General features: G+C 39.2%; 1 protein-coding gene across 3 annotated transcripts in view; it reads right to left on the bottom strand.

Annotated features, from left to right (window-relative positions):
* The window catches only part of LOC145998946 (transcription elongation regulator 1-like), a 137,061-nt gene extending 130,199 nt beyond the window's left edge, over window positions 1-6,862 (bottom strand). For all 3 annotated transcript variants that reach the window (XM_083135765.1, XM_083135775.1, XM_083135784.1), the window contains exon 1: window positions 6,725-6,862. In XM_083135765.1, the coding sequence (XP_082991891.1) occupies window positions 6,725-6,861 (137 nt within the window). In that variant the 5' untranslated portion in view covers window position 6,862. The remainder of the gene's footprint in view (window positions 1-6,724) is intronic.
* Window positions 6,863-12,158: the final 5,296 nt, after the last annotated feature.

The following is a 12,158-nucleotide window of genomic DNA, read 5'->3' as shown; positions in this document are numbered from 1 at the left end:
TACTCAAATATGTACAATACATTGTTGCAATTCCAATCTCTGGTTCTGAAAGTTTAGTGTACCTGGGAACTTTGGGTCAGATGCAGCAGACTTCAGGAAATTATTTCCCAACTTTTTGGAATCTCAAACAATGAGAAAACTGCCTCACCTAGAATTAAAGATTTGTTCCACAAGGTAACTTGTTGCCTGTTTTCATTTGAAATTCGAAGATTAATTAACAAGAAATATCAGAAAGTTTTCCCACTCCCAGCACTGATATTCTGGAATTCCACATACCTCTGGTTTCCTTCTGCCAGCAAATACATAAACACTTCAGTGGTAGGAAATTTTGAAATCCATATTGGTGCCAAAAATTCCCAAATAGTACCTAACCAGCACTTCTGGCCTAACAAGAAATCATCAAAACATGTACAACGATAAAGAGTAATTACTATCATTTTGACCTAATTATTCAAGATAAATGATATACGGACCTGGAAAGCATGCAGTTACCAATCCGTTCTTGCACGGACGAAATGTATGAAGTGGCAGACAAATCACAGTCTACTCACCACGAGCAAGTGCCCTGTAGATAACGGGTCTCACTTATTGCACAACACTTGAGCAACCTTCTGTCCTGACGTCACGTGGGAATGGCAACCTTCTGTCCTGACGTCACGTGGGAATGCTTTTTAATTTTTGGCTAAATGCCTTATATTTATGCTCATGTTCCCTAACCTAACCTTATAGGCATTCCTCATCTGACATCAGAAAGCTAATGTTTCCTAACCTAACCTTGTAGGCATTCCTCGTCTGACATCTGAACGAGAGATTGCCGTAGGGTTGTGCAATAAGCGGGAACCCCGTCAGAACACGAAGATGGCAACGATGAAAATGACGTCTTAAAAGTACCACCAAAAAAAATCTCATTACTCCACTATAATACATCTTCTAAAGCTAAAAACAACACAAATCATTCGTATAGAAATAATCTTCATAAATGGCACAAAAATAATATCCTGATCTCGGGGGTACGGAGGGTCAATGGTACCACCCTTCTTTAGGAAAGCCACTCCACAGCAAGAATGAGTTACTATTAACCCATCTTGTATTAACTAATAAATTAGATGTTTTAAGATCACATTTCATAGTTTATCTTAGTTGCATTCATGGTTTTCTTAGCCGTCAAGGGTACTGGATGATGTCTGAAATTTACCTATATCCAGACAAGTGAAGTGTTTTAGAAATAATAATAGGTCCCAGTTCCTCTTGTTTAATTGTTATTTCATCATGCTTCGCATGCATTTTTCGTATGGTTCGGTTTCTAATAATTATGCCCAGGGATCGAAAAATCCTGGTTGCCATGACGACTAAAAATTTCAGCCTGGCGACTGTGATCTTTTGCTGTAATATGTACGAAATTTTGATGATTCTAAATTCAAATTGCAGTACATCGTAAGTTAGCAAATTATTTTTTTTATCAACGTTGTGAACATTCCATAGAGTCTGTAACAATTTCTTACCCTTTGTCCCTTTGCTTTCTCAAATAATTTAGCGATGTTTTGAATACCGTGATGCTCAGCATCTTATACAGTGTGTTTCAAAAATTCCACAACCAAAACTTAGGAAATGTATATCATGAAAACAGTACGAGATATTTACACCGGGTTTTCTGCATTATAAAGCCTCATCCATTGAGATATTTTTTAACTTAAAATTATCAGTTCACTCCGTACAGAAAATTAATAACTGATGGACAGCAACATTCAAATTTTTCCAGAAATGAACTTCTGAGTAAGAAAAATATGTAAGAAATTATCGAAGGGTCATCATTAGACATTTGATGACTGATGCCATGTCAGTCTGTCATTTGCGTATTGGTCATGTGCAACATTTGATGAATTTTTGACTGGCGATTTTATGGGTAAGTGAAAAGTGCCATTTTTGGGATGTATCTCCGTATATGGCAACACTAGAGGTTGAAATATTGCCAATAGTCGCATGCAACATGTGTCTACCAGGTGTATAAGCTTAAATCTGCTGTTTTGTAGTCAGAAAAACACATGGTTTGTTCATAGAAAGCAACAAGAAATTTATTCAAAGTACTTGCCCTCACGAGCTACACATTTTGCCCACCTCTCGGGCAATTTGTGGATATCACGCCAAAAAAGTCCTTCTCTTTCGAGACAAATCACTCATCAAGCCATTTTCAGACGTCTGCATACGAATCGAAGTGCTGCTCAGCGAGGGTGTGGCCCATCGACGAAAACATATGGTAGTCGGAAGGGGCCAGGTCTGGTGAATAGGCGGGATGGGGTAGCGCCTCCCAGTTGCGTGTCTCCAAGTAGTTTTGGACCAGTCTTGATGTGTGCGATGGGGCGTTATCATGGAGGAAAATCAGCTTGTCATGCCTTTGTTGATAATCGGGCCTTTTGTGACACAGAACACGGTGCAATTTGATCAGTTGTTGGTGGTAGCGGTGGGCAGTGACAGTTTCACCAGGTTTCAACAGCTCAAAGTAGGCGATACCCTGTTGATCCCACCAAACACACAGCATCATCTTCCGGCCGAAGCGATTTGGTCTCGAGGAAGATGTTGATGGTTGGCCGGGATCAACCCACGATTTCTTGTGTTTAGGATTCTCGAAATATATCCACTTTTCATCGACAGTCACAATCCGATGCAGGAAAGACTTTCTTTTTGTCTAGCAAGCAAGATTTCGCATGTGTTTTGGCGTCTCTCCAGCTGCCGATCGGTCAATTCATGCGGCACCCATTTTCCGAACTTTTGAACCTTTCCCATGGCACATAGATGCATGGAAATGGCTGCTTGAGTAACACCCAATTGCTCGGCAAACATCTTTTGCATTTGGGTATCGTCCTCGTCCAAAAGAGCCTGCAATTGATGGTCCTCAACCTTCCTGGGCCGATTTTCACGCTTCTTGTTGCTCAGGTCAAAATTGCAGTCTTTGAACTGACAAAACCAATCCCTGCACGTTGTTTCCAATACATCGCTGTCACCATAGGCCTCCACAAGGATTCGATGCGATTCGGCAGCCGATTTCTTCAATTGGAAGCAGAAAAGCAGAGCTTCCCGCATATGCTCTTTTTCTGACACAAAACTAGACATGCTTACCACAGGAACACTGTCTGTTGTTGTCTGCACATGCTGACGATGTGCACTGATTCGTGTTGGCAGATGTCCAACTCATACAAACACCAGGTATGGCGGGCCCATGGTAGCTTCATACGCTCACTAACGCCATCTATGAGCAAACAGCATATTTAAGCTTATACACCTGGTAAGTATTGGCTATACATTTATGTTAAAAATCGTAAATCAAGATTTTGTGCCGAAATTGAACTCTTGAGAGAATCCTAGACTGCCCCTGGTTACATTGAATTCTCTTCGCTCACTTTCGCCGCTACTGCGTCTGTTTTTTTAAAATTAATTCAGCATGGTGTATTCATTGAAGCAATGCGTGCGCATTGCTGAACAGTATTTTACTACTCATTCTTACACTCATGTGCAAGAGGTTTTCCAAGAAAAATGCCCTGCTTCTGCTGTACCTCAAAAAGCAACTGTTTTAAAACCAATCAAACACCAACATATGATCCCACAAATTGTTCAAGAGTTGGTATTTTTTGTTGAAAATCAGTTCTGATGTCTTCAGCAAATTAACAATGTTCTTTTAAAATAATGTAATTGCTTTTATTTAGATAAAGGCTAACATAAATTTAAGAACCCAGTGATAGCCTACAAAATTAGTTCAGTGCAGAAAACGTGGTGTAAATATCTCTTACAATTTTCATGATATACATTTTCAAAGTTGATTTCGCGACTTTTGGAACATACTCTAGTGTGCACATTGGCTAATAGGTGGTTTCCTGGTGCCTGATTTCCAGAGCTGGCACCTAGCTTTGAAGAAAACTTTTTCGAGCACTGATTATGCCTAGGACTCTTCAGAAGTATGAACAGTGTTAATTTCTTTCAGGAGGCTTCAAATTTATGTTCACAATAATTTTCACATGATGCAATTCTACTTCTCTCTTCTATGAAAGAAAAATGCCTCAATGGGAAGGACTAGCTAATGTTTGCATACAGTAAGTTATGGTAAAACTTCGACACAGTCCCAACACCTCTCACTCGTTCATTTAGTCACTTTTAACATTCGTACTTACCTATTCTGCATTGCAAAAGATTCTTCTAGGTGGTATTTTGCTTTTTCAGGAAAATAATTTCAATCTGTGACATGAGGAATAATTATTGTTCTTCCTTTTTTCGCTTCCACAATATGGAGAGACAGCTTGACTAGCGTGATAGACCATCAGTGGCACTGTTTCCAACCTTGCCAACTGAAATATCCCCACGAACCATTCACGGATAGCCCCACGAACCATGCACACGTAGCACCACAAACCGTTCACGAATAGCCCCACAAACCATGCACGGCAAGGTTAGGCAAACATAGTTAAAATTGTCATCTTCTTGCAAAAAAAAATGGCGTGATTGGAAACACTGACAGAGAGTTACGCCATCAAGCATTTGGTTCACATAGTGCAAGCAAATGGAAGCAACAGCAATTGTGCGTCTGAGACATATTTCAGTTGAAAAAAACATGATTTCCCAGTGAAATAGATTCCACGGTGAAAGAAAATACCTGCACAAACTTCTAAATGCTACAGAAACTCATTTTGGTAAGTTGTTTCTTCAGTAAAAACGAAGAAATCCGTTGGGACTGTGTCAAAGTTTTACCTAAGTTTTATGTCTACTTTCAAATAAATTGCACTTTCCCAAACTCCAAAGAGTGGTAATTACTTTCACCAAGGTTGAAATTTACTGTAACAATCATTTTTACAATTTTGCGATACTTTGTCTTTCTCCTATGAAAAAGTAATAAACTTTCGAAACCGTTACCTAATAATATGCTTCAAGACACACTACTCACAAAAAGTTTGGAATATTGTTACATAGACCAGGCCTTCAAATGAAACAACACATGTTATCTGTCTGATGGACATGCTTGTCTTATCGCTGACATATCCCACCATGCCTATCACCTATTGCCTAATACAATAATATACCAAACTTGTTGGGCCTATTATAACAATATTCCAAACTTGGTAACACTTTCGTATAGTGGAGATGGATTTCTAACTTTTTACAGAAGAAAGTACTTACACAAATCATTTGTTTAGTGTTGTTGAAGTTCGATGTTGTCCATATATGCTAAAGTGAACAAAATGAGTGCTAATGGAACCTAACCTAACCTCGTAGGCATACCTCATCCCCGTGATGGTTCGTGGGGCTAACGTGAATGGTTTGCGAGGTATTAGCATAATTTCAAATCCGGGATTGAAAGTAGGTATTTTTCAGTGAAAATTAATGCTAATGGAACCTAACCTAACAGGCCCAACCTAACCTTTTTTGCTTTCTGCACGAGAGTGCAATGTTCCGTGTGTTAAGATGATGCAACCCCGTAGCCAGTGTTTCAGCCTCGACGTGTTTTCACTAGAACATGACGTGTCTAATATTTTCAATTTTTTTTTTTTAACTATGCTTGCCTAACCTAACTTAACCTTACGGAAAATGGTTTTTGGGGCTAACGTGAATGTTTTTTGGGGCTAACGTCAATGGTTTGCGACGTATTAGCATAATTTCAAATCCGGGCACGAAAGTAGATATTTTCCGATGAACGAGGTTTCAACACTGCATAAATCGACAAAACACACTCAAAACGTCCCCTAAACCAGTACGCTATCATGGCCATAATGTGTTACAGATTCGAAAGAACAAGTAACGGAGCGATTTTACAATACAGGGAATTTCTCCATTTTGTTTGAAATTCGGCATACTCACTAATTTTGGCCCCCTAATCACGAATCTGCAGTCAAAATTTGGCGCTCACACCTGGAAATAGCAAAATAATCGAAATTAAGTTCTTATTTCCACACCCTCGATTTCCGAATTTCCCGCCGGTTCCGGGCTCCGCCCCTGGGGTAATCGACTTACCGCCCCCAACCGCTATCGCGGCCCCGCCTATATCTATAGACTCCCTGTTAAGGGCATGTTAGAAATTGGCCGGATTCACCTGCCCCCAAATAAGCGCGAAATTTATACGTGAGCGCCAAATTTTAAGTGCAGATTCGTGATTAGGAGACCCAAATTAGTAAGTAACCGAAAATTCAAACGAATTGGAGAAATTCCCTGTATTGTTAAATTATACCAGAACGATAAAATAAGATTTAAACGCAATCAAACAATACCAGTTGCATTACAACTCTTAACAAATATGCTGCATAAAGAAGTAAAACGTCGCATTATTAAGGGAGGCGGGTCTACAACCACCTTCTTAAAGTTCTTAAAGCGTAGCATGTTAACAACTTTACATACAGGTCAACCATGTTTCATTCATTTGACATTCTGTCCTTTGACCAAGCATTTTACCCCATGGAATTAGTGACTTTCTGACCGGTTTTTCACAAGGCATTTAAAAGGATTTAAATAGAAACGCAAGATAGTCTCCTACATTAGTAGTCGCTAATTATATATATACCTAACGCAACATAAGCGAATTACAGGTATTTCTGGACAGAACTTAGCTCATATAGAGGAAGCTGCAAATTCTGGCATCATACCGGCATATTCGCAAACAAACAGCTTCCATGGGTTAGACCATCAATGGAGGACGCACTTCAACATGTGGATTCGCACAAAAGAATCGTTTCATATCTAGAGCACATACCTGTACATTCCCCTTCCTCGACCTGGAGGCATTCCTCTAAACCCTCCTTGTGCATCTCCTTCACCCTGATCTTCATGTTTTTGCTCAAAATTCTGCTGTGCTGGTGCTTGAGACGTCTTTTCACTTTCCTCCGCCATTTTCACCATCTAATAGTGTTGCCAAGCATAGCACGCTTTCGATCTTCCATACAAAAATCACTGAAATTACCACCGTGGCACGATATTCATTTGTGAGTTTAGCAAAGCCCATTTACGTTAATTTGATTTGCATATATGCAAATCAGTGCTTGTAAGTAACTAGTTACTTCTAGCGCGGTTACAAGTATTAACTACTTTTTTCGTGAAATTCACTTCCAGTAAATGTTTGAGAAGATAGCTGCATTCATTTGGAACGCGGATATGTATATATAGAGAGAGTAAAATAAAATAATGGATCCTTCAAGTAAAGATGACTCTCTTTTTTAATTATCTACAGGGTGTCCCAAAAAAATGTATACACACATTACCAGCGTTGGCCCCAACCCCCCCCCCTATACGCCTTCATGGCGTGGTGCTAAGCACAGCGGAGCACCTTTTTTTTTTTTTTTTTACTTTACCAGCTCATAAAGCGGGCCATCCATTTATAAAGAAAAATATATGGAAATGTTCCCTTGCCGTTGGCGAGACGCTACGATTGCCAAAACCTGGAGTCAAATCGTTGCACACCTGTATCTGGAAAATCAAGGTCACTCATTTCTCGTTGCATTTTCTTGGCTTCGCCCATCATTACATTCGGTCAATTTCTTGCGGCAAGACCTGGCTCCTATCGTTTCAAATCACAGTGTCCCTTGTTTCAATGTTATTTTAGATAGCGTCCTTTTAAAAAAGAAAAGACAGTAAAGATTCTGGTATCTTGCAATGAGAATTATACATTCAGCCATGGGCGTCTTCAAGGGGGGCATGAGGGGGCCACACCCACCCTGGAAAATGAATGTGTAAATAAAAATTATATAATTTACACATAATTTCATTTCAATCACAGTAATTTATGTTAATTATTATAAATTCGTTGAAGAAACATGATAATTTCAGACTGAAACAGTGTTTTTTGAGGGGGCATCACTATTTTGGAGGAAAATATGTGTCCTTTGCCCCCCTGGAAAAAATTACCTTGCTTGCCCCTCCCTGGAAAGAATCCTGCGGACGTCCATGCATTCAGCCATACGAATTTGCTGAATGAGTTTAAAACTGAACAACCAGGCCAATGGGCGCCGACTCCATGGGGCTTGGAGGGGCTTGAGCCCCCCCAATGTTATCGATGTGGGGGCAGAGCCCTCCAAATAATTTTGCTTAAGAGAATATAATGTAAAATATACAAAACAGTAATTTTGCCTGTAGTATTATATGGATGTGAAACTTGGCCCCTTACATTGAAAGAGGAACATAAATTGAGAGTATTTGAAAATAAGATCCTTAGGAAAATCTTTGGACCTGAAAGGGATGAGGAGACAGGTGAGTGGAGAAGGTTACATAATTTAGAACTACATAATTTGTATTCATGTCCAGATATTATTAGAATAATTAAATCAAGAAGACTTAGGTGGGCAGGCCATGTGGCAAGAATGGGAGAGGAATGAGGAGTTTACAGGATTCTTGTTGGGAAACCTGATGGTAAGAGACCTGTAAGAAGGCCAAGACGAAGGTGGAGGGACAACGTTGAGATGGACCTAAGGGAAATCGGTAGGGATGGAAAGAGTATATAGAACTTGCTCAAGATAGGGAAAGATGGAAGGCCTGTGTTGCTGCAGCCATGAACCTTCTGGTTTAAGAAGGCTAGAGAGTTAGTTAGTTAGTTAGAATATGATGTATTATTTTACTTCTCTTGTAAAGTTTACTCTGAATTGTGCCTCATAAACTTAACTTTAAATACACATTTGAAATGTTCTAGACCATCAACTTTGGGGGGCTGAGACCCCTAAACCATCAACTTTGGGGGGGGGGGGCTATGACCAGAGACAGGAAAGCACATGACTTATTACTATATACTAAGTATATAATTATGAGTATTGTTAACATTTTTACTAAAAAGAGTTTCAAAAGAAGATGTGCATGAATTAGAAGAGTGGATGGGACGTTCGGGCTACAAATGGCTCTCACATGACATTCAGAACGAGATCATTGATATATTAGGGAGATTTGATTTGCGCTCCGTGGTAGTAGATATTAAAAGTCGGGAATATTTTGCTATTATGGTTGACGAAGTTTGTGACATATCCATCCGTGAACAATTTACATTTTGCATTCGAACTGTAAATGAAAATTTTAATATTTTTGAGGAATTCATGGGCTTTTACGAGATTCCGAACACTGAAGCCAAAACTTAAAAAAGGGAGGGAGTGAGTCATTCATTAATTTATTTCAGTGATCAGAGTCCCCCCAATAATTTTGACAAGTCGGCGCCCCTGACCAGGCCCGTAGCCAGGCAGGGGCCAGGGGGGCTCAGCACCTTCTGGAACTACCATCAGCCCCTCCTGGCACTGAGGTCAACCCCCTCCCTTGACATTAGGTAAAACTATTTTGTGTAATTTGTTTCCAGTGAAAAGTGAAAATGTAGACAGCAGAAATTATTTTGCTCACAACTTTGGTGAAAGATAAATTCAGGGTGCATAAACAGCAGCTACACGTTCATCTTATTTATAAGAAGTGTTAAGTAGCGGCAAGTATTTAGGAGATTCTCCTCTCTCGACTTCAGAAAGTTTCTATCTGTACCTCAGTTGTCCCTGCTGCAATCTCCCATTTAAACAGAAATCTGTGGCTTTCATGTCATTATGCAAATTCCCTCTGCATCTGCATCAAAGGTTAACAGCTCCCAAGTTTTGGGAACGAAGGGGTTTTATTGTTTCCGTCGGGGAGTGGAATGTGCGGTAGGCCTATGATTGAATATTGTCCATCTTTTCTTGTGTATTATAAATATCTGTATCATGAAACGTAGTATGGAGTGTGTAGTAAGGGATGATTTCAGTAGCAGCCAATTAACACTTCAAGTGATATTTTAAAAGATATAGAAAAATGTAGTATTTGTGTGATATTTCTAAACTTCATGTAACTAAATGACCCCCTCCCCACCACACACATAATTTACCTTCATTTAACACTGTTAAACCTTTGAGAAATTAACTTGATTTACAAAGCCCCCCTGATAACCTGTGAGCCCCCCCCCCCCTGGAGATCAATTCTGGCTACGGGCCTGTGAACAACAGATAAAATTACAGAAACTTCACACAACGACGAAGCTTGCAATTACGTATCTAGAAATATATTTCTAGGGTAGGGGTCCAAACCAAGTTTCTCAGAATAGTAATAATAATATAATATATGGTAATAATATATTAATAATTATTTAATTAATCGTGCACCATTGCACCACAAACAATTGGACTAATAATCTCGGGAAAATACCATGCAATTTATTGTTATGAGAACAGAGTATTTGAAAGTGTGTTCATTACTTTTGCATTCACGTATTTTTCTAAACCTGTTATAACAGTTGGGCTGAAAAGTTCGTAGGCTAACATAGCAAAAAATATTTTTTTGACAAAATTCGATTTTATTATTCAATATAGTTGCCTTCGAGGGCGATACAACGATTATAGCGGTCATACAATTTTTCGATGCCATTTTTATAGTACGATTTCTCTTTAGCCTCAAAATAGGCCTCAGTTTCGGCGATTACCTCTTCATCAGTGCTAAATTTTCTTCCTGCGAGCATTCTTTTTAGGTCTGCAAACAGGAAAAAGTCACTGGGGGCCAGATCTGGAGAATATGGTGGATGGGGAAGCAATTCGTAGTCTAATTCATATAATTTTGCCATCGTTTTCATTGATTTGTGACACGGTGCATTGTCTTGATGAAACAGCACTTTTTTCTTCTTCAAATGGGGCCGTTTTTTCGTGATTTCATCCTTTAAACGCTCCAACAACGCTATGTAATAATCGCTGTTGATGGTCTGGCCCTTTTTGAGGTAATCGATGAATATAATACCATGCGCATCCCAGAATACTGATGCCATAACCTTGCCAGCCGACTGTTGCGTCTTTCCACGCTTTGGATTCGGTTCATCACGTACAGTCCACTCGGCTGACTGTCGATTGGACTCTGGAGTGTAGTTATGGAGCCATGTTTCATCCATTGTAATATATCGACGGAAAAATTCGTGTTTGTTACAGTTGAATATCGCTAAACATTGCTCCGAATCATCAAAACGTTGTTGCTTTTGATGGATTGTGAGCACGCGCGGCACCCATTTTGCACACAGCTTTCGCATGTTCAAATATTCATGCACAATATGTCCAACACGTTCCTTTGATATTTTTAAAGTCTCGGCTATCTCGATCAACTTCACTTTACGATCATTTAAAATTATTTTGTGGACTTTTTTGATGTTTTCGTCGGTAACAGCCTCTTTGGGGCGTCCACTGCGTGCATCGTCTTCGATGCTCATTTCGCCTTTTTTAAATTTAGCAAACCACTTCTCAATGGTTGATTTTCCTGGTGCAGAGTCCGAATAATGTTTATCAAGCCAAGCCTTGGCTTCAACAGTATTTTTTTTCGCCAAAAAGCAATGCTTTATTAACACACGAAATTCTTTTTTATCCATTTTTTCACAGTAACAAAAGCTGCTTCACTCACAATGCTATATCTCACGAACTAATTATCCGGCAGCTGTGAAATTTATACACGTATCTTTTGAAGGTTAGTACTAAGTAAAAATCACATGGATTTAATTCTAGTAACGCCATCTATGAGTCAGCCTACGAACTTTTCAGCCCAACTGTTACATATTACAAATAGGCACTTTTCACAAGCAAACTAGTGTCTTGCGATATTACTAGTTCTGGGTTCGAATCCCATGTGAGGTATGGATATATGCGTGCTGTAGCAAAGTATGACGATCTTTATAACACCATACATCATTTTTGCAATCTGAAATTCTGGGTTCAAATATCGAATGAAGTGCATGCTGCACTCATCCAGGAATTGCATGCGGAAGTCCATTCTAACCAATATCTACATAGCTTTTACATAAACAGTATCTAAGAACTACCCCGTGGTCTACAGGGATTAACGTGCACAGCTGAAAACAAGGGTACTGGGTCCGAATCTCCGATAAGTAAAGGATGCTAATTAATTTTCTCAATCATTATTATATATTTCCATTGTCGTGATCTACCTAATTAGTAATTACATAAAGATGTGAATAGATATGGTGAAATGATGAAACAAGGACCTCTCCTATAGAAACATGTTGCCCCTATTGATGTAAAAATGTATAAATATGCATAAAGCATTAGGGTCGTTATTTACTTATTTTTATAATTTTGATTTGGAATGTATATTCTTAGCACACATCCTCAATACAAGCTTGGGAACAAATAATTAATAGAAAAATATTCATA

Source organism: Lepisma saccharinum, chromosome 1 (genome assembly GCF_977018435.1).
Source record: "Lepisma saccharinum chromosome 1, izLepSacc3.1, whole genome shotgun sequence".
NCBI lineage: Eukaryota > Metazoa > Arthropoda > Insecta > Zygentoma > Lepismatidae > Lepisma > Lepisma saccharinum.
The sequence above is the reverse complement of the archived record's forward strand: the minus strand, read 5'-3'. Positions and strand labels throughout refer to the sequence as shown.